This window comes from Mastomys coucha, unplaced genomic scaffold, assembly GCF_008632895.1.
Source record: "Mastomys coucha isolate ucsf_1 unplaced genomic scaffold, UCSF_Mcou_1 pScaffold6, whole genome shotgun sequence".
NCBI lineage: Eukaryota > Metazoa > Chordata > Mammalia > Rodentia > Muridae > Mastomys > Mastomys coucha.
The window spans coordinates 7,265,055-7,288,997 of record NW_022196912.1 but is presented as its reverse complement, the minus strand read 5'-3'; the positions used below and the strand labels follow the sequence as shown (position 1 = coordinate 7,288,997).

The 23,943-nt window shown below is 39.5% G+C and overlaps 1 protein-coding gene across 10 annotated transcripts in view; it reads right to left on the bottom strand.

Annotated features, from left to right (window-relative positions):
* Positions 1–23,943, bottom strand: part of Srbd1 (S1 RNA binding domain 1) — a 187,915-nt gene that overhangs the window by 81,632 nt on the left and 82,340 nt on the right. For 7 of the 10 annotated variants that reach the window (XM_031357224.1, XM_031357223.1, XM_031357230.1 and 4 more), the window contains one exon: positions 19,906–19,959. The exons of the other annotated variants lie outside the window; for them this stretch is intronic. In XM_031357224.1, the coding sequence (XP_031213084.1) occupies positions 19,906–19,959 (54 nt within the window). The remainder of the gene's footprint in view (positions 1–19,905; positions 19,960–23,943) is intronic. 10 annotated transcript variants of the gene reach the window in all.

Genomic DNA, 23,943 nt, shown 5'->3' with positions numbered 1-23,943 from the left:
TCAAAATTATCATCCTAAGAGATTTTGATTTCATGTAAAATATTCATGATAAATTAAATGAAAAAACTAACAATAAAACTGTATGACCATAACAAGTTTAGCTTCAAAACAACATTGTTTAGTTTGTAAACATAGAAAATTGTTTCATGTAATATGTGAGTAATACCTAAACAAAAGTTATTCCTTTTATTTTCTGCAATACCCAAGTCATATTTATTTGTAATTTAGAAAAAAAAACTTCAAATTTAAGTATAATTGCTAACTAATAAGAAAATCTGCTATTAAACAATAGTTAATATTTTGAAACGTACTCAGTTTAAATTATTCTATTCTGACTTCAATCTGGACAGATATATTTTCTTGGTAATGACCTCTGAACATCACCTTTAGATTATGTGGTAAACATGATGTTTTCATGGCTACTTAAAAGGAAGCAGAAACCTCACGTTGTCAGTTTTACACACAGGCCAAATGAGAAGCAAGTGCATCAAGACAACTTTTACAGGAAGGACAAGTTGCATGGCCCTAAGTCTCCATCACTAATGTATCCTCCGCGACCAACTGGCTCAACAGAGCACGCCAAAGAAAGAGAAAGCAAGCACACTACGTCTGCATTGCAGCGGCATTTGCCTTTAGGTGCGTAGCTCTAGCACCATCTGGTGGCAGGCAAGCTGGGAACAACTCCTCAGTTACCAACTGGGAAAAGTCCTAGCACTATTCCAAATAATGACCATTTATTTTCCTGAGAGCAGCATCAGTAATGATGCAGTTACCACGCAGAGGATCCACTGCAAACCTGGGTAGGTTTAGAGTCTATATGAGTGAGCCTTTCATACACTCCCAGGTGGAAATCCTATCAGAGGCCTACAGAGCAATTTCGACAGAATCCAGTTCCCTTGGCTAATTTTCCTCAAGTCTCACTTTACAGGCACAAAAGATGCCTTAAAGGAGCAGTTCCAAATTAACAACTATCAAGCAGAACTTGAACTTGGGGTCTGAGGTTCCTAATAGCACTAGCAACAAATTTCCTCATGCTATTCACAAACAAAATATAGTAAAACAAAAAACAAATGGACATTCTGCATGGACAGTGGGGGCAAAGGCACAGAACTTCAATGTTAGCCTTGTCAGTATTATTAACTGGAGCCATGTCTAAGCTCTACACACACACACACACACATATATATATATATATATATAGCTTCTGCTACTTATCCAGAGAATGGAGTTCAGTTCCCAGCACCCAACAGTTACAGGGGACTAAGACACGACACCAACACACATGAATAAAAATAAAATCTACATTTTTAAAAAGAATCAAACAAAAAAGGCCTGCACTTAAGCAAAGAACCTGACTCAGAACACCACAGGCTTTGTGTTAAAATAGCATATGGACCTCTACTGCTCTGCATGGGTCAAAAACTGATACCTGGAGAATGTCCTCTGAGGTATAAGCAACTGCAATGGGAGAGGCAGAGACAGAAAGCCCTGCCCTTCCTCCTGTGTGCCTTCCACAAGGAGCACAGTAATTCTTCTCCTACCCCTTCATCCTCTTTCATTTTGAAAACTATTTCATCCCCACCTATGTATGAGACCAACTTAAAATTGTTATAAAAAGCACATGGCACCACTAAGTACGCTACAGGGCCAGCCATAAGGCAAGGCAAAGGCCCTGCTGAATGCAGGCAGGAAAAGCAGCTCAGCTCCAGAGTTATCACAGAGAGCAGAGCGCCCTGAGCTTGGGGATGCTTCAGCTCTATCATTTGAACTTTGGTCACCAGTATTCTAAAATGCATGGACCTGAAAACATGTTATTCTACCTGCAAGTCCTCCCCACAACTGAAAGTTTAATGATCCCCGTGATTAACAGTCAACTCTAAAACAGAAAATTCATATGTACTCAATTTGTACCTGCTCATGATAAAAGATTAGCTGCATTTTCTTATTCCAATTTGATTTTAATTTACAGAGACATGGATCTGAATTCATTGAGATATCTGCTTCATTCATTTTATTTGGTTAAACCTTAAATATATCTTGGTTAATTTGCTTGTTGCTATGATAAAACACCCACCCAGTCAAAAGCAGTGAAAGAGCTTGTTGTGGTTCTCATTTTGGAGGGACTGGCCCTCATGATGGGGGAAGTCCTGGCACTAGGCACTGGAAGCAACAGAAGCAGTCTGCTGCATTGCATCAGCAGTCTGGAAGCAGAAAAGGGGGTAGAAATGCTAGGTTAGCTTTTGTGCAGTCCAGGATGCAATGCAAGCCCAGGGGACCATGTCTCTCCACCTCAATTAACCTAATTAAGATAACCCCTCTGGCAGTGGTAGTGCACGCCTTTAATCCCAGCACTTGGGAGGCAGAGGCAGGCGGATTTCTGGGTTTGAGGCCAGCCTGGTCTACAGAGTGAGTTCCAGGACAGCCAGAGCTACACAGAGAAACCCTGTCTCGAAAAACAAAAACAAAAACAAAACAAAACAAAACAAAACAAAAATGCTGGAGAGATGTCTCAGCAGTCAAGAACACTGACTGCTCTTAGAGAGGTCTGGAGTTCAATTCCCAGCAACGACATGTGGCTTACAACCACCTGTAATGGGATAATATGCCCTCTTCGGGTGTATCTGAAGACAGCAACAGTGTACTCACATAAAATAAATAAATAAAAAGATAACCCCTCACAGAAGTGCCCAGAGGCTCATCTCTGAGGTGACTCTACACAATAGTAACCTGACAGTTTACCATCACTGCATGAAGGAGAATCTGTCTCGTAATAAGCATGCTGAAATCAGGTTGCTATAGTCATTCTCAATGAAACTTATCCCAAATGTTCTTTATGGTATAGCCAGACTTCAAAAACTCAGAATCTTAGGCAGAGAGAATATAGTATTCTGACACCCCAATAAGAGCTCAATAACTTATTGCTGAGTAGTAAGAGCTCTAGCTAAACAGTAAAAGCAAAACACTAAACAAATGATTGAGAGACAATCACAAAGTCAGACAGCGTGACTGAGGGGGAAATTTAATTTACAAGAGAAGTAGAGAGTAGAGGTTGTGAGTCCAGTAATCTCAGCACTGGGGAGGCTGAGCAGAGAATCAAGAGTGAGAATGGGGCCAGCCTGGGCTACAGCTGACCATGTCTGAAAAACAAAGAAGACACCAAGTAGGGGCACACTGCAAGACAGAGAAGGTGAGATACAGAGAAAAAAAGAGTTCACAACAAAAGCCCAGCTCTTTTATCCACAGCAATAAAGTTTGCACCACACTCTTTAATTAATCCTTTCTTAAGTTATACTGTTCACAACCCCGATCCCACAGACAAGTGAGCTGAAGTTAGCATTTCCATGCTTTGCCTCCCATTCCTCTTTTTCTTTCCCATCCAACACTTGTATTTCCCAACAAAAGGAACATAAGTGTCCTCTCAGAGGGGTCATGCAGCAACTTCCCCAAACCCCAAACAGGAAAGACTCTTGGTAGAAATTCAACCTACCACTTTCCAAGAGCACCCAGGTTGGATCACCAGGCCCTTATGAAGCAGTTTCTGCCATCAGATTTCCTTCTATGTACCCAGCCAATGATGAAAAGCATCCCCAAAGCACATGCCATGTATAAGCTGTGCCCTAGGGCAAGCCTCTTTGTAGGTGCAGCGTAGGAGCACAGCATGCACAGTTAGCTGGGTGAGGGTGAGAGCTCAGGCCAGACAGTTGCTCCACTCATTCTCTATCAATGGCCACATCTTCACTTCTGCAAGATCACTTCACTTCTGCACATTCTGGCTCTGCTACATTACACTGCATAAATATTTGGGAGAAATAATTCCTTTCAAGGATCTAAACTTCCACAATTGTTATGGCAAGTGAACCTGTTTATGCTATGTTCGTTAATGAAGGCAAGTCTAAAAGGGCACAGGAATTTACTAACATGTGGTACACAAACATTACAATCATAAAGCTTCTTAGGAGAACACATCAAGAACATGAAAGAAGTTTATTTTTACTCACATTTCCCTGTACTTTCCTTTAACTCTACTAGAACAACTGTTAATTTAAACCTTTCTTGCAATTACAGGAACAGTGTAGACTGAATGTACGAAAACTAGATAATACTCTCCCCTCATCTCCAATGAGCTTCTCTGGATTCTATAGTAGCAATTCTCATAATTCAGCCTGCATCAGAATCAGCAAGAAGGCATGGTTAAACACAAATGGCTAGAAACTCACCTTCAGAGTTTCTGCTATACTGAAACTGAGAATCTGCACTGCTAACGAGTTCCTTAGCAGAGCTGGTGCTGCTGGTCTTGGGAGCACAGTTTTGGTTTTAAGGTTTTATTAGGCATACTAGTTTCCTATTGCTCTGGTAAAATACAACAACCAAGGCAACTCATACAAGAAAATGGTTACTTGGGTTTATGTTTTCAGAAGGTTATAGTCCATTGAGGCCAAATGAATGTATGTTGGTAGAAAGAGGAAGTTGAGGGCTCACATCTTAGGCCACAACAGAAAGGAGAGAGAGTTCACCTGGAATGGTGTCTAGGTTTGAAGTCTCAAAGCCCACCCTTACTGATATACTTCCTCCAGGAAGGCCACACCTCCTAAGCTGCCTACTGGGGATGAAGTGTTCAAATGCCAGAGATATTAGAGATATTTATCATTTAAACCATCACACTGAACTGTAATTTACATTTCACAAACTTACCCATCTTAAGTGTATAATTCAGTACCTTGTAGTAAGTGTACAATCATACTGAAATCCAAGTTCAGAATGTTCCAATCTCAGACAGGTCTGTAACTCCATGTGGGTTCAGTTCTCATTTGTCAGCCCTGGTGCCTGTTAATGTGCCTTCTCTACATGCTTACATTTTTGTACACTTCATATTAATACAACTATGCAATGCTTGGCCTTTTGTGTCCATCTTATTAAATGTGTGTGTTCTAGTGTCTCTTATTGCTGAATATTTCATAGTTAGAAATATACCACATCTTAAAACTTCTGGGATTGGCTAGTTCTGCTTTTCTTTGTTCATGAATACTACTGCCACAGCACTTTCATGCTCTTGTGCATGCAAACCATACACTTCTCACCTTGAATGTCTTTCTCAGGGAGTAGGAATGTTAGGCTGTAATCAAGAAATCATCTAGGTATAATGTATGACTGACTCATACCTTTGGTAATACTTGATTTTGTTTTTTTGTTTTTGTTTTTTTTAACCAAAGCTACTCTATTGGCTACAACAACAGCAGCAGCAGTAGCAACAACTACTACTGCTACTTCCTCTTCTTCCTCCTCTTCCTCTCCCTCCTTCTTCTCTTCTTCCTCTTCCTCCTCCTCTTTCTTCTGCTCCTCCAGCAAAATGAAATCTTTAGCACAACTTGGTGATACAAACCTGTAATCCAATTCCTTGCAAAGGCGAGGCAGGAGGAGGACATGTTCTGAAAGGCTAGGTTTACACAGTGTGTTCAAATGAGCCTGGGTCACTTAGTGAGGCCATGTCTCAACATGAAATGTAAAACCAGAGCCAGTTGCAGAGCACTTGTATGAGGATGAGGACTCAGGTTCATTTCCAGGACTGTTGAGAAAATGTGCTATTCATTTTGAATTGGCTTGCCTCCTAATTAATCAGTTTTAAATGTTCTTTATTCTACATACAAATCCTTTAACAGATAAACAATTTGTAGTTTGCCTTTTCATTCTCTTCAGAGTCTTGAAATACAAAAGTTTTTAAGTGTAATGAAGTCTGGGACTACACTTTAAGAAGCAGTGTTCTAAATGAAGCTTCAAAAATGCAAACAAAAAAACAAAAGCAAACAAATACAAAAACACCAACTGCTTGACAAATGTGAACTCTTACACTCAGCGATAGCACATAACATTCACACACCATGTAGGCTTATTTTTCACAGCATATTGCCTATTTTGTCTTAGCAAAGCCTATTCATCCTACATTGCTTTCTGTTGCTGTGATAAACATAACCAAAAGCAACTTAGGGAGGAAAGGGTTTATGTTAACTCACAGACTGTAGCCCATCATGGAGGGAAGCCAAGGGAAGAACTTGGAGGCAGGAGCTTCAAGAAGCCAAGGAAGAGCACTGCTTACAGGCTCCCTGCCTCTGGCTTCTTCAGCAATCCTTCCTACACAGTCCAAGCCCATCTGCCTAGGGATGGAACTCTCCACATCCTATATCAATTAGCAATTAGGAAAATGCCTCTGGGACATGCACACAGGACAACGAGATAAAGGCAACTTTTTAGTTGAATCTCCTTTCCTTGGGTGTGTTCCATTTACAACTGATAATATTACTGTAGTTATCATCCTAAATGGACCTTTGTAGGAAATAGAAAGGTTAAAACCTGCAACTGGTTTTAACTTATTACATAATGAACTCACCTTCAGCTAGAACTTCAAATTTTGGAGATAGTGTTGACAATAAAAAATATGGATTTCTAGCCCAATCACTGGTCATCCATAGGACTGACACTATGCTTAGTTAAGGTGCATATTTAATCAACTCTGTAGATTAACAGGAAGAAAGGGCAACACATCATATAAAGATTACAAAGATTATTATTTGAAGGGTATCTTTGGTTAATATCAGTATGTGTGTGTGTGTGTGTGTGTGTGTGTTGTTGTTGTTGTTGTTGTTTAATTATACTGGCTTTCTTCACTTTGGGGCCTTTTAAAAAATAATCTGTATGGCAAAACAACTCCTTGCTGAAAGTTTGTAGGACCTTAAGTTAAAAGGAAATAAGAACAACAACTCAGGCTTGTCTAGAGCTCTAACTTCAAATGTAGAAAATGTTCGAAGATGCATTTGATTCAGGTAGGAGTGGATAGTTTACCTCCAAGGTGAAAACCAAAATAATGTTTACTCCCCAATAATTAATTTATAACCAAAAATGCAAATCCCAAAGTGAAGACATGATTCCATGAGTATAGCTACTACATGAGACACACATTCTGGATTCTGTACAAGCTGTTACACTAGGAAGGATCCAATTAAGAGATGAAGAAAGGCAGGTTTAAAAAAAGATTTCTTTATATAATTCAATTTGGGCCTAGAAAAAAAAGCAAGTCTCTTATTATTAAAGGTTTTATTACAAGGCTTCCACTGTAAAATAATTTCAAATATGTATGTTCTATTTGATGGCGCTTGTTAACATGTTTGTATTCCTTGCTTTCCAGTTGCTAATGACTATTTCCCTTCATCTTTGTAAGTCATCCTACAATGAACAGACCTGTTGGCCAAGGTTCACTCTCCCTTCCACTGTGCCACTCAAAGCCACTGTGAAGCAGCTTTCCAAAGAGAAGCCACAGGGCAATGATCTCCCATTAATGCAGTCTCACCAATCTCTGGATCTGGATAACCCAGTGTTAATAATGATAACAACACTATACTAACACTGGACACTCAGTACCTTCTCGTCAACTTTTTTTTTTCAACTGAAATACTAAAGCTACAGAAGCATCTTTCCCAAATCACTTTCAGGTAGACTGTGGTTAAGTTAGACTTGAGATTCAAGGTGAATGTAACGGAGGCAATAGTTTACTAAATTGCATATAGCCAATTATAATTCAGTCCTTAGTTTGCAAGGTAAGAATAAACAAAGTAATAGCAGCAACAGTCTTCTAAATTTTCACTTATATGCCAGAGTTCAATTCCTTTCTTCAACCCACTAAACATCAGTAACTTTGAGGAACAAACTTAACTAAGTTATCACTTTTTCTGCCTTAACTTAACAACCAACTCCCCGGGTCTTAAAACCCCAAATGGCAGAAAGAAAACAACAGAGGAAAAACAAGGACCTGGATCAGGAGCTCTACCTCCTGGGTGAAGATGTGAAGGCCACCATGTACACATGGGATGGTGATCTGGTCACAGCAGTAGCCCAGCTCCAAAAGCTTAGTCTCCACTTAGGTTTTTCATAAACATAAGGCAGGAGCAATGAAGGGAACTCTTGTCTGAACTCTTACCTAATGAAATTCAGAAGTGATTATTAAAACACTTCCTTATCCAAACAGCATCTTTACTGTCATACCAAGAAGGTGCAGAGGGAAATAAGAGCTCTGAAATACAACAAAGCCTTGGACACAGATTTTGTGTACCCTCTCTCAGAACTAAGGGAAGTGTGCCATTCATCAATTTACCCACAATGCCCCCCACCTACTTCAGGAAGACGATCAGCTAGATCTGTTTCAGTCTATCTAGAAGTCCTGACATTTTCCAGCAAGTACAGGTTCCAAATGGCAAGTGCCATAATGCCTTAATATCACATGTGGAACTGGAGGGCAGAAAAGGCAGCAGCAGCATGTGGTCATAGCTGAGCCACAGATGTCACCTGGAAACCTCAGACTCAGTTAAACAGCCCAGTGCCAGATGCCACTCTCAGGACAAGACTGTGAAGCCAAGGCTTAGCTGCCCAGAGAAACATTCAGCTCAAGACCCTTACTGAAAGGGAGAAGGCTGACTGTAACAGCATATGTATAGTCTGTTCATATGACAACAGGGCCCAGTGGATCCTTCAGGCAGGCAGGAACACGGTTACAATTCTTTAGTCTACAAGTGGGTACTACTTTTTCAATGTCATCTTCTATTCTAAAGTAAATAATACAAATCTCTTAATTTGCATAATGCAACTAATGTCCCTTGATAAAGGGACATGTGAAAAGTGTGTCAGTGAGTAACTGTCATGTCCTGAGGGTCACAGAGCATACCTATACCAACCATAACAGTGTGGCATCTCTGGACAATGACCACTGTGGCATCCTTGACGCGTGACTATATACAGCTTTCTGAGAATACAGCAATACCTACTCACTCAAACTAATACCCTTTCATATTTATAGCCTTCAAGCAAGTCTATACCATAAACAACCTCATTTTTGAAACATAATCACACTAAAAAGGAGTCAGACCAATATCATTGGAAACCAAGCAGTAAAACAAAGATTTAAAAAAAAAAAAAAATCCTGCCTCTGGATTAACACATATCCACTCAGGGTCACTGCCCCAGCCATCTTCCTCCACGATCTTCCTGAAATAAATCTGGCAAGATGCTCCCTCTGTTTCCCCTATGATGGGGTCTCAGACAGTGTGGTGGTGCCAAGGAGATTATCAAAAGCTGAAGGCACTGGGAACAAATACATCATTTGCTTAGGGAGGAGCATGCAGCACCAACTCACCAGGTCAAATCCATAAGAAACTAAACAGATGAGAATCCACTCAGTTCAGCAGGACATGGTTAATGACACAACCCACTCATGGAAAAAGTAAACTCAGTGCAACTTAGGGTTCTATACCAAACCAGGATCTACAAAGACCAGTACCTCAAATCCACCTGATGCATATTATAAGACAAAGCGCAAATAGTAGGGGCTCTACTTGGATTCATGTAAGCAGCCCCAACAAAATGACCTTTCAAAGCATCATGGTACAGACACGGTGTCCTAATTCTCTCATGGATTGTTTCTAGCTTCCCCACTTTCACTTCTATGACTGTACCTCTGATCTTCGTAAATTTGCCACATATTTGTACCTGTTCTCCAGCCACAACTCAGTAAAGCTCCCATGGTCTAGTCTTGCTGTGTAAACAGCTGGGAAAGATGGTTCTTCAATATTGGGCAATTATACAAGTATCTCTTCTCTTCATACTTTCAGGTCTTTTTCTAAGCTAATTAAAATAAATGGCACAGGAGCTAGAGAGAAGGCTCAGTGGGTACAAGCACTTGCTGTGCAAACAATAAAGATCCTGGTTCAAATCCCCAGCATCCACATGTTAAAATGCCAGACATAACTGTATGTGCCAACAACGGAACTGAATAGGATAAAAGGAGGATTGCTGGGAGGAAAGAAAAAGGGAAGCTCCAAGTTCAGTGAGACCTTGTCTCAGGGATTAAGGTAGACAGAGACAGAGGAGAACAGCTTATACCATCCTCTGTTCTCCACATATGCATACAAAGGCACATACCTCTGCATATACACAAAGCATAAACATTCACACATGACTAAAATAAAATACCACGAAATAAAAACAGTTATTTATATTCATATGAATATTAAAAATATATTTTCTATAGTTTAAAAATCAAATTATTAAATAAAATTGAACCTAAATAAACAGAATAAAAATAATTTTTCTAAATTAATTTAATTTCAGCACATATTTTGCAGTTTTATATTACCATGTCTGCTGTCTTTTTTCCTATACCCTTTGCTGACTTAATTGATTCCAGACTTCCCAGATTTACATTTTTCTATTTTACACATTAAAATGTAAGGCTGTTCTTTTCATTCTTCCTCACAAAGCTGGAGAAGAACCAGTTTGTGCTCATTACTGGAAAGATACGTGTGGGTGGAAAGCAAGGGGGATGCTGTTTGCAGAAATGGTCACTGCTCAAGCCACACAAACGACAAACACGGGAGGGGACAAGTGCTGCCATTTCAAATGAAACACAGCAGGACAAAGATGAGTCAGACTCAATAAAATCTCCAGTGTTGATGCAAGGTCACAGTGACAGTCAACAGTGCTGATGCAGGGTCACAGTGACAGTCAACAGTGCTGACGCAGGGTCACAGTGACAGTCAACAGTGCTGACGCAGGGTCACAGTGACAGTCAACAGTGCTGATGCAGGGTCACAGTGACAGTCAACAGTGCTGATGCAGGGTCACAGTGACAGTCAACAGTGCTGACGCAAGGTCACAGTGACAGTCAACAGTGCTGACGCAGGGTCACAGTGACAGTCAACAGTGCTGACGCAGGGTCACAGTGACAGTCAACAGTGCTGACGCAGGGTCACAGTGACATTCAACAGTGCTGACGCAGGGTCACAGTGACAGTCAACAGTGCTGACGCAAGGTCACAGTGACAGTCAACAATGCTGACGCAGGGTCACAGTGACAGTCAACAGTGATGACGCAAGGTCACAGTGACAGTCAACAGTGCTGACGCAAGGTCACAGTGACAGTCAACAATGCTGATGCAGGGTCACAGTGACAGTCAACAGTGATGACGCAAGGTCACAGTGACAGTCAACAATGCTGATGCAGGGTCACAGTGACAGTCGACAGTGCTGATGCAGGGTCACAGTGACAGTCGACAGTGCTGACGCAGGGTCACAGTGACAGTCGACAGTGCTGACGCAGGGTCACAGTGACAGCCGACAGTGCTGACACAGGGTCACAGTGACAGTCAACAGTGCTGATGCAGGGTCACAGTGACAGCCATCAGTTTCACAGTTTACTTTAAAAAGCAGACAGACTATGGTACTGCAATATCACTGGGCTAATGCACTACAGCAAACTCCTTGTCAAACCAAGCAAGTTCAAAATGACAAATAGTCCATTCTCCTTCCAAGCTATCAGCATTTTCCAATGTTTTTTTTAGCATTTCCTAACAATCTTAAAACCTTATTTACTTGAACCTAATTTTCAGCAAATAAATTTTATCTATAATTCTCAATGCTAAGATAAAATCATAAAGAGGCAAGACAGAAATGCAAGGTGAGCCATGACCAGCAACAGAGGTAAACCGTATATTTACCTGTCCTTTCTGAGTTTCCTATTCTAAACAGTTAAAATACAGTCAATAGAAAGTCACAGAACTTTTGTTCATGTATATATATATATATGTGTGTGTGTGTGTGTGTATATATATGTATATGTATGTATATGTATGTTCATGTATATATATATATATATATATATACACACACACGCATACACTACTAACAAAGGTACATATTTTTGAAATTAAGAACAAATATTAAAATAATACAAATTTCTGAAGTTAAGGTAAGCTTCCAAAGGCAAGGGAGGAAAAGTTCCAACTGTTAATGCATACACTTACTGTGGTGTGTAAAGAAAGCCTGTACTACAATCTGATCCTTAGGAATTTAAACTGCAGACTTCCTGAGCCCCTGTGATGGAGAGTCCTCCAGCAGAACAAGAGTGGAAGAACTTGTGAGATTATTTTATTTCCCCTAAATCTGATTTGAGCATGAGTCTCCATCTTGAAGTAAATTTTATACAACCTGATGTCCCCAAAACATGACATTTTATAACCATGAGTTCCCATGAATTTTTTGTGCTAATTTCAAGTTTTCTAACTCAAACTTTTAGAAATTTAAGTAACACTACAATCTTTTAAGATAATATTAAAATACTTATAGTCATATTCCAACAGTTTTCATTTGCAATTTTTTTTTAAAAAAAGAATATAAACCCAAGTCCACAATCCCCTATGTTAATGCTGACTTTTTTCCTTACAGAAAATTTGAATAGTGGCATTTTTATAAACAATTTTAAACAGTGGATTGCAAAATGTAATTTAAAAGTGACTTTTAAAAGTTATTTATATCCCAAATCTCCATGAAAAAGTAGGGCATTAAGTAGTCATAGACATGCCACAAAGTCAACCAAATATGTTAGCCCTTTCTCTAAAGAGAAAGAAAAGGAGCAGATACTAAGGAGGAAAGGAGGAAGGAAGGGAGGAGAACAAGAAGAAAAGGGAGGGAGGGAGGGAAGAAATAAGAAACCACTAAAAATTTTAACCTTAACTGGAGAGATGATGGCACAAGGGTTAAGAGCACTGGCTGCTCTTATAGAGGTCTCAGGAATTCATTTCTAATCATGTCTACTAGATAAGAAAATTTCACATATTAGGAATATGCAGAAACAGAAAAATGTGTGTCTAATGTGTATACTCAGTAGTTGCTTCAAGGTTTAACACCACTGTTTTCCATACTAAGCCACAGAAACACAGACAAATAACCTGTTGTTGAAATTTAATCTATGTTACCACTTTCAAGTGGAGGGATGTTAAAAGTACTAATCTATGAAGACCAGTGGCCAAGCTGACACCTGGGCAGAGTACCTGCTCAGCTCATGTGGGCACTCAGCTCCAACTTTGCCCTACAAAAAGCTTTAAAAACGCACACTGTAACACATGGAAAACAGGACATAAATTTTATATGCTGTATACATCAACTTACTGTCCTTCTGCAAAGTTTTCACCACAAAGAATTTATTACATTGCCTATTCAACCCATAGTCTAATATCAATAGAAAAATGTTCAGCAATGTAAAGCTTTGAGCGCAGCACCTACACAAAAGCTGGCCAAGCAGCTGGGACTTGCCTACGGAGCAGCTCGCAGTGACTTTTAAAAGGCAGTTCCCACACTGAGTTCACAGTCACGACTAGAGAAGCCTCCATTCAGGCACGTGTCTAAATTCATTCCCTGAATTGTTTCTTGTCAAATTAAAATGTCAAAAATTATTCTATCAAATGTTGTCCCTAAGGAATCTAAGCTCAATCCAAAGAGCAGCTACCAATTAGCAAAGATGGGCTTCTGAAGGGAGGGGGTGTGCACTTCTCTTCGTACGTGAAATTAGCAGGGTCCAAAAAGGAAAGTTTCGTCTCAGCAGTTAGTTTAAGTGCTACTGATAGCTATAATCACACGCAGGCTGCAATTCCCACTGAAAGGCTTTTCAAATGAACAAATACAAAAAGAAAGGAGAAACACAAGTGTTTTCATGGTGAATGGCTGCCTAGGATTACAGCACTGTCAGAAGCCAAGGCTAGAGATCCAAATATGCCTGAGGACTGTGAACTAGCAAACCCAAGTCAAATGAAGTCTCATTTGACTCTTCTGACAAGGTCAGTGCACCTATCCCTTAGCACAATAACCAATTTAAATTTCAAGTTAGGGAAGGGGCTCCGAGAAAATAAAATCCCTACACATCACTTACTGTTCTCTGCTGCCTTGGATGAACACATACATTCCTCTAAGAAAAGCATTTCCTCCTCGCCTTGTTTTACAAAAGCTGCTCAGCTCTCAGACTACAGAGCTCAAGTGGCCACTTGTTTGCAGGATACTGTGCAGACTGGATACACATTCCCTGGAGGTCAACTCACTCACAAGGCAGAATGAGCTTTTATAGTGCATTTATAATTTATCCACACCAGTACTAGGAAAAAAAAAAATCTATGACTATTCACAATCTTCCCCCCAAAAGTTCTAAAACATTGTTTCCAAGGCTAGGAAGACAAGCATTAGACAAAACATAAGGCTCTCAGAATAAGACTTTATATGAAGCATGCTCAAGTGATATCTAACTAATGATTTGGCAAAAAACATCTGATTGGCTATGCCAGATAACTAAAGTGGCCTTACTGTTGCAAGGGATGGGGTTAATAGCAAAAACCTAAGGGTCTACATTCCTAGGCATATATCCCTTCCACATTTTTCACAAAAAGCCCCTTGACTTGTTATCAAACACTTTTCTCCTGATGTCTTTTAATGTATCTTTCTAGGTAGCAGATTTCCAGGTTCAGTGGCTCAAACGATGACAAACAGGCCATTCCCCATTCAATCTACTTACCTCAAGACTTTGAGAACTCAGTTATGTAAAGAATTATTTTCAACAGCCACCTTCAATTACAAACGTTTGACTTGATCACAGACTTCAATTCCAATCTCCTTTCATGTTTAAATACCCACACAAGGGCTCTTTAAGACGCACAGCATGGCTGTTTCCTGTTTTCCCTTGCCCAGCAAAGAGCCTGAGGTACACTGCCTTGTCCATCTCTAGCAGGGCAGCCTGAAGTCCCACAGCTTTGACAAAGAGGTTCTCTTGGTTGGGACATGGCTTCCTGAGAGATTTTCTAACCTGACCACTATCTAAAGAAAATATTTTAATGGGATTTACCCCATATCTCCAGTTTTCCACCTACAAAACATAATTTTTTGATATACTTCATTTGCATGACCTGTATGTACTTAGTCTTCCCACTGAACCAATTCTAGCTGCAGAAATGTTCAGTACAGAGTGAGTCAGGAAAGATAACTACCATCTCTGCAATGACAAGCCGGCCTGCATCTATAAAAGAGAATCTCACCAACATGCAAGTTTTACTTATTTGATAACAAATGATAGTTTACGAATTTAAAGAACAACTTGTTTCTGACACACTAAATTCAGGGATTTTTATGCCAATATGTACTGAGTTCTTTGTTATTTCTGTAGGACAACTGAGACTTTGGACTCAAAAATGAAGCTTCCCTTTAACATGTGGGTAGATTCAGGAAAATCTATTTTTCCTAAGTATTTTTCATAATACAAATTCCCTTCTCAATGCATCTTATATGCAACATTAGAGCTAACCAACTATCTGAATACAAAATAAAATCTTTACAATGCCAAGTAATGACTGGTAGAGCGAATGCTTCCCTCTCCTTTTATAAGCTTTTAACTTCAGCATATCTACTCAGAATTTATCTAAGTGAACAATACCTTTCCTTATTCCTATACCATATTTATGCTAATGATGGAAACATGAGTCCTTCATGTTCTGCTGGAGGAGAGAAAGAGACCTTACACCTTAGGCTTACTGTAGCTTCTGTTGAGACGGGAGAAGCAGTACAAGCCCCATGCTGAGAACCAGCTGAGAGCCAGCCAAGCACACAGCCAGGCTCATGTGTCTCAGGAAGCATACCACAGCCCTGCCTCAGGAAGTCAGCAGAGACGCTCCCCTTTCAGAGGCCTTCCTTGCAGGTCACACACTATTGGCAACACTCAGCCTCTGCTCCAGCAGATCATGGCCACAGGACAGCACACCAGATGTGCTGGGCACACTTCACATTTCTTCCCCTGCTTCCTTCATCATATAATGGAGTGTCAGTCCGCAGGAAATTCTCAGTGACTATTTCATGACATTGACTAAGATCACAGGCTCAAAGCTTGTCAGAAGATAATGACATGACACATAAACTTGTCATATACTAAGGCGACAATTACTCTGGAAGATTCACTCAGAATGCAACTTAAAAAAACAAACAAAAACCTGACCAGTTAATGAAATAACCAGTTTCATATAGCACAGAAACAAATTTTGAATTCCAAAACGTTGAAGAAGATGAAAGATTCAGAGGAGGCATTACATTTTACAACCGTAATAAATTTTTAAAACTATTTGAAAAAGTTCAGGACACAAGGTCCCAGATCCCTTCCAGAGAAGAAGAAGCTGGACTAGATCTGAAGGCATTTTACCTCCATTCTATCTGTTTTTATTCTGAAGTTTCTTTTTGTGCTCAAAGGAAAAAAGGTTACTGACTCTCCTCAAATCCTCTGACCACTGCCCCTACACTTGAATGTGAAGGGGAAGAGGCTAAAGGGTGTACAGAAACATACTGGATTTCGATAGAAGCTGGCCTCCAGTCTCCCTCCCTCCGACTCTTTAATACAACCAGGGGATCACTATGAGAATTGATTGTGAAGAGGTATAGAGGTACTCCATACGCAGCACTGCATGTGCATTGGCTACTACACTAAAGTCTGAATTAAACATTTACTAAAATCAACCTTTATTCACCCCTAAGTACATCATGGTATAAGTTATATCATGACTTACTATTCAAGTATAAACTATAATATCATCAACTAAGGTCAAGCTTTCTGACTTTTTTTTTAAACTTTAACAACCTGTATTTATAACCAAGGAAACAAACTGTCTGAGACTCTTAGTAGATTACTGGATGTGGAGCATATGCTTGTTACCCCAGCACTCAGGAAAATCACTAGTGTGAGGCCAGCATGGGCCATTTGGAAATGCTGTCTCAAAATACCCAGTTAAGAAAGAGACTGCATTCTACACGTGGTGAAGGCGTGAGAACAGAAAGGAAGGGTGCGCTGTGTGGAAAGCCTCTCACCAACAGACAGGGCTTCCTCCTGTAGCTCACTACTGACACAGTAGGTAAGTAAGTGTGGGACCAAAAAAAAACTCTGTGAAGAAAACAAGAAAGATATGAAAGCTGAAAACAATAAAGAAAGAAATGAAAGATCATGTAAATATTGTGGTATTTCTAGTTATCTCTACACTTAAAAGTCACTGCTAATCATGAAGAAACACTACCACCACCACCTCCACCACCACCCCTCCACACCTCTACCACCTCTACCTCCTCCACCCCCTCCACCACCTCTACCACCCCCCCCACTACCTTTACCACTACCACCACCCCCTCCTCCACCCCACCTCTACCACCACTACCTCCTCCACCACTACAAAGAGGCAGGCCATAAACCGATCTTTTCACAATCGCCACTGCTACCTGGTTGTGGCATGGCCATTCCCAAAGACAAACTCTAAAGGGAGTCCTTGGGAACACCTGCAATCTTCTTTAACAACCCTGGACTTTTCCTTGAACTCAGTCACCTTTTCTATCCCATGTAGAAGACTCCTAGCCAAGTATTCAGTCTCGACTTTGAACCCAATGAAAACATCTCCAGTGAGCTCATTTCAAAGTACTGGGAGCATATGAGGTTCACCTCAAAAATAGGATTTGAGGATAAATTATTAAATATACAAATTAGATGAAGGATTAAATGGAGAAACATTCATTCTAAAAAAGGGGTCAAAATGAACATTACAGATATATAAATAAGAATACAAGATAGTACACTATTATTTTTCAAAAAAAATATTAAGGATAACTAGCAATTGGTTTTATTCTGATTGGCAAACTCATGTGCTTAATTGTCTGCCAAAAAGTCCATTTTTGGGAAAAATAACCATAAAATAAACATAATAAAATGCTGCTCACAGATCGTTAAAATGTTATGTATAACACAGTGGTGAAGAAAATGATGGAAACTGCTAAAATTAAGTTATATAACAAACACACCTACAGAACAGAGGCAAATCTAGAATCCTGTCCATCAATACAATAATGATTATTACTTCTGAATGTTTGGATACATATTAAATTTCTGTAGTACTCACTGGATTATCATCTATTTTTCAAACTCCCTGCAGAGGCCCATATTTCCTCAAAAGCAACAATAATATTCTTATTTTCTTAGTATATCAAGTACATAGTAATAAATTCTAACTTCACCAAAACAAGCACTGTTTTTAAAATGATAAAAATCACACACATACACACACACACACACACACACACACACACACACACACACACACCCTGACAGAAACTACAAAGTGATTCTGAAGGAAAAGCCATTTTGAAAATATGAATGCAAAACAAAATACCCTAGTACCCATAAGCCCTGGCTATGTAGAATATATTTAGTTATTAAATACTCAAGTGTGTTAGCATGTGCTAGACATTGCTCTATCCCTGGAGACACATCAGTGAACACATGGCCAAATGCCCCTTTCATCAATGAAACTACATGTTAGTGAGTATTTAGAAGTCCTTAAGTTTAAAGTACAAAAACCAACAGTTAAAGCTAGTAATGTACACTGTAGCCACAGAAAAGCTCAAGCTCACAGACAATGAGCTCTCCAGAAAGGTTGGGTGGACCGATAAGTCACAGATGTCTCTAGCCCACCAACACTCAGTAGTAGTGAATATTATTTAAACATTTTATTAAATCCATTCAGATATCATTAAGCCATATCTCCCCCACTGAATTGCCATGGTAACTCTAAGTTTTCAATAATTAGCTCTGTTTTGACATTTATTTTATTTCTTAACTGCTACTATTTCTGTGAGTGTTTACATTGCTTTGTGATATGCTTGCTTAATTTCAATTTTTCTAAAATTCGACTTTCTCTTTAATAAAAATTTTCACTGAGAAATGCTGTGGTGAAAGGCCAGTCTAAATAACAAATAGGTTATAGCAGGGTAACTCAGAGCAAGAGAAGTTGCTCAATCCCTCAGAAGAGATGAAAGCTACTCCAGAGCAAAGGGGCTGCTGCAACAGGCTCTGAGCAAGTCTACAGCCCAGCCTCCCTGCAGTAATTTGTCAGAAATCACCTGCTAACTCAAAGGCAAACTTCACTCTCAACTGAGTCTTTGAATACGTATAGAATTTCAGAAATAATTTGGCTGATCTTATTTTAACATTTTTATTATAAGAGTAGTCTATGATAAAAATTTATGTCTAGACGATTCTAAAAGCTCTTGGTGATGAGAAAGTACAATGACACTTTAATAGGCAGGGTTTTAATAGTTGTATAAATATGGCATGTCTTAAATTAATAGTGTCTCAGACTTACTGAAATGTATTAATTTATTTAGCCTCCAGAATAATCCTATTAGTATTGTTATCGTCCCTAACTCAGAAAACTGACAGTTAGATCATTTACTCAGGGATACAAAACTAGCAAACTATCAAGCTGGCTTGGAATGCAAGCTCTCACTTGTCTCTATTGTACTCTTTGTTAATTAGCTCAGTCCACGCTGACTCTTCAAAGAGTTTCCTGAATATCCAAGTAATTATCACCATTATCACCTTGAACAATGCTGTTTGAGATAATCTTAAGAAAAATGATTCAAAGAACATGATGAAGCCACATGTGTGTGCTCTGTTAGAGCAACACCGGTTGGGAGGGAAGAGGCAGTAGAGGACCAGGAATTCAAGAATAGCCTAGGCTACATAGCAAACTAGAGGCCAGCATGAGACCCTACCTCAAAAACAAAACAAAAAACAAAAAACAAAAAAAAGACAAAGCAGTTTTATCCAGTAATATGAAGCTAGAATGGTAGCTGTAGCAGTCAGTTGCTCCCTTTAGGAAAGAGAATAAAAGAGAGTTTGGCAGAGGTTCAGAGCCTCAGGCCACGCCTTTCTTTTCCTTAATCCATAGCACCTTGCTGAGACCCAGAGTGAAGCATAAAACACTAATCTTCCACTTTACACGTCTACAACATGCCTAGGCTTTCTTAGGAATCAAACAAGGAAACAGCCTCTTTGTGTTGAGGATGGACTCTAAAGAAATAATTTGAAAAGGCATGAACCATAAGAATGCCCTGACAGTTTTCTATATAAAGAAGTTGGCTATAGTCAAAGAACTAGGTCTAAACGCAAGTGCCTATGTGACTTTTTTCATATAAATTAATAAACCAACAAATTGCAAACAATAAAAGTTTTAAAAAAATCTATAGTTACCATTTTATAATTTTCTCCAGAAGAAACGGCAGATTTGGCTTTATCCACCTAAGGCTTGAACAGGAAGCAGAGGTGGCAACAGCCATGGAAAGCACAAAGAGAGAGAGACAGAGTTTCTGATTTGTGATGCTTGCAAGGCCCCAACACTGGCACTATAGAGTTACAAAAGGTATACTTGATTTCAAGTTCGATCTCACTGTCCCCTACCTCTCAAGATTGATTCATTCATACTCATTTCTTTACACTTATTGAACATATTTATCTTATTCTTTATTTATCTTACTCTTTATCTTATAAGTCTAGTGTTTGATGGGAGCTCTGGAGAGATGGCTAGGCACTTAACAGCATACAGTGCTCTTACAAAGAAGCCAAGCTCAGCTCCCAGCACCAAGTTATAGGCTCCTGACCACCTGGACCCCCAGCTTCAGAGGATCTTACTCTCCTGGCCTTCTTGGGACTTGTACTCACATATACATTCCCAATCTAGAACACATATACATAGTGTGTGATAATATTACATCATTTTTAAAAGAAATTTTTGTAATTCTATTGATTCAATCATACACACTAATGTAAGTTTAGAAAAAAAAAGAAACTACTTGTTTTGGCTGGTGAGATGACTCAGTAGATAAAGTACTTGTCAACACACACATAAACACACACACACACCTGCTTTTCATTTTTCTCAAATTTTAACTTTAGATTCAGCATTTCTCCTTCTCAAGAGGACAGAATTTTCTCTGCTACATGGTGGTCTAGTAGACAGCTCTCCTAACTATGTTAACTCAAGCTTAAATATAAAGAAAATGTGAAGAGATGACCTGATCAAATTCAAAAAGATTAATTAAATGACAGAGTAGGATTCAGGCTTAGGCAGACTAGATGCAAAAGGGACACCCTTAAGTACAAAAAGACATTTTCTCAAATATACAAAGGGTCTTTTTCAGCCATCAAAGCAAAAACACCAAAGGATACATTATCCCTGTATATCGTAACAAGTTGAGAATACCTGTTACTGCACTGGGAACTCAAGCCAAGGCAATTAGTTAAGAAAAAGAAAAGCCATCCACTCTGGAAAAGAACTAAAACTCTCTCTATCAGGCAGATGTCATGATTGTGTATAAAGACATAGGGCTGGGCAGACGTTCAGTGGGTAAAGTGTTTTCCTTACAGAGGTGTGAAGACGTGTGGGGCTCGCCTGTGATTCCCAGAGCTTGGGAACTGGAGACAGGGGACCCTTAGAACAACCTGGATAGCTAAACCAGCCATATCACTGAGCTCTGAGTTCAAGGGAGAGCCTACCTCAGTGTATAAAATCAGCAGTGATGAAGAAAATAGCACTCAGTGCCATCCTCCAGCCTCCACACAACAACACACAAATGTTGCCAACATACATTCAAATGAACTCCAAATACACATACACTTACAAGCATAGACACATAAAATTAAAAAAACTCCAATTTTTAGAAAAAGGAAATCCAAATAGTATATACATATATATATGTGTGTGTGTGTGTATATGATATACATATATGTATATATGTGTGTATATAATACATTCAGCAACACTGTAAGATAATGTTATAAAAAACCAATTGTATTTCTACATGCTTACAAAAAATAATCCAAAAACAAAATTTAAAATATGTCATTTATAACAACATCAAAACTAGCAAAATATTTAAGAGTAATTTTGATATAAGAAGTAAAAAACGTATACTCAAAACTCCCAAACATTACTAACTAGCCCATGCTCACACAGGCTGCACTAGAGCCAAGTACTCAGCTCATAAGTCAGGAAACAGAGGAGAAGAGTGGGATCCCACAATCCCTTCCAAAGGCATGCCTCCAATGATCTACAGACTCCCAGCTAGGCCTCAACTCCTAAAGCTTTCACCATTTGCTGAAGTATCCTATCCATTGGGACTATAGCTCTGACATGTGTAGCTTTAGCAGACCATAGCAGTGACTGCTTAGAGTTGGTGAGGAGAAGGAAGAGGAGCAGGGATCAGGAAGATGTGACAGTGGTGACACCTGCATTATATGTGAATGTATTACAAATGCTGACTTGTATACATCAAATGAAAAAACTATAAAGTGTGTTTTTTATCTCAATAAACTATTACTTAAAAAAATAAATAATTTTGGCCTTCAAAAAACAATATCAAAAGTGACTTAAATCTCCATCAACCCTAAAATAGAAAGATATGTATAACTAGTAAGACAGCTCCAAAGAAAACAAATCACAGATCCATGCATAGGCACAGGCATTTATTTAAAAAATGTAAAATTGGGCTGGCGAGATGGCTCAGCGGGTAAGAGCACTGACTGCTCTTCTAAAGGTCCTGAGTTCAGATCCCAGCAACCACAAGGTGGCTCACAACCACTAGTAATGAGATCTGATGCCCTCTTCTGGTATGTCTGAAGACAGCTACAGTGTATTATGCCAGAGCAAGCGGGTTGGAGCGAGCGGGACTGTCCTGAGTTCAATTCCCAACAGCCACATGATGGCTCACATCCATCTGTACAGCTACAGTGTACTCATACACAAAAAAATAAATAAGTAACTTTTAAAAAATGTAAAATTATCTCCAGGAAGAAAATGGAAGTCCTATAAATATTACATGCAACAGGGTTCTATTTGAAAAAGGAGCCATCATGCAAAACAGCAAAGGAATCATCAGCACAGAACAAGACAGACGGGGGGGGGGGGGGGGTCGATCTGTAGGAGCCGGGAAACATGAAGGACAACAGGCAAAGGAACTTCCAATGGATTGATATCTTATCTTAAACTAAGGTGGGATACACGGTTCATTAAACACCACTGTCCCTGTTATTTCTGTGACTTCTTTTAAGATAGGGTACAAAGTAGTTCAGGCTGACATTAGCTCTGTAGCTGAAGATGACTATGAACTCCCAGTCTTCCTGCTTCCATCTCCTAAGTGATGAATCTCAGACACAGGTCAGCACACCCAGTTTATACAGTACTGGGGAGTCACACCTAACTCATTTTAAGTATTTGAGTATCACACCTTATTGATTTTAATCTTCAAAAACAAAAATCCTACAAAATAGATCATCTTACTGTCTCTACTTTAAAGGAGAGACCTGGATGATAAGTAATGAACATCAGCACAGTGGAGACGACTAGAAGAAAAGAGAACCTGCAGAGGAGACAACACCGGTGGGTGAGGGGAATGCTCACGTAATCTCAGTAGTGAGGGAGCAGTGCAAGAGTGCATACAAAGCATGCTAGCCAACAAGTCACACTATGCAGAGGGGCAGGAAGGTACACAAAGCCTTGCTGTCTCAAGAAGGTGAGCATAAGGGGCATGGAACCAATAAGCTAGAACTAAGGCATTGCTATAGAACTGAAGTCAAGTGGGCACTGGACAAGGTTTACTCACTCTGTGGCCTCTGAGCCTCACAGATTTAGCTTCTCAGTAAGTGTTTGCTTAACTGATGAGTAGATGGAGTTTGATAGTCAAAAGAAAAGACAGTTGTTTACTCTCCCCAGAAGACTCCTGAATACACTAGCAAAGGTGAAACATTGGAGACCCTGCATATTCAACTATGTGCACAAATTCCAAGGAAACACTTCACTTCTGACATGCCAAAAATGGCAAACTTCTAGGTGAATATGGAATTCAAGAAGATAGATGCATTGTACATTTCCTACCAAGCACAAACCTGCCAGTTCTCACTAAGGAAAGGTAAACAGAGAGAAAGCAGGGAGGCAGTAACATGGACGAAGATTAGTAGAGGCAGATCAACCTGCAAGATCTAAGATCTGAGACATTGTGGAAGCATCCCTTAGACATCCCCAGGTAAACTGTCTTTATCTTCTTCTTGGGTCTCCCTGTCTAGATTCAAGAATGAGAAAAATGTCAATCCTTGATCTGAAAAGTTGAGTAAGGGTCACTAGAATAATCTGCATGAGGAAAAAGCAAGTCCCAGAATATTACATGCACTAGGGTTCTATTTGCAAAAAGGAGCCATCAGCAAAATAACAAAGGAATCAACACAGAATGAGAAACA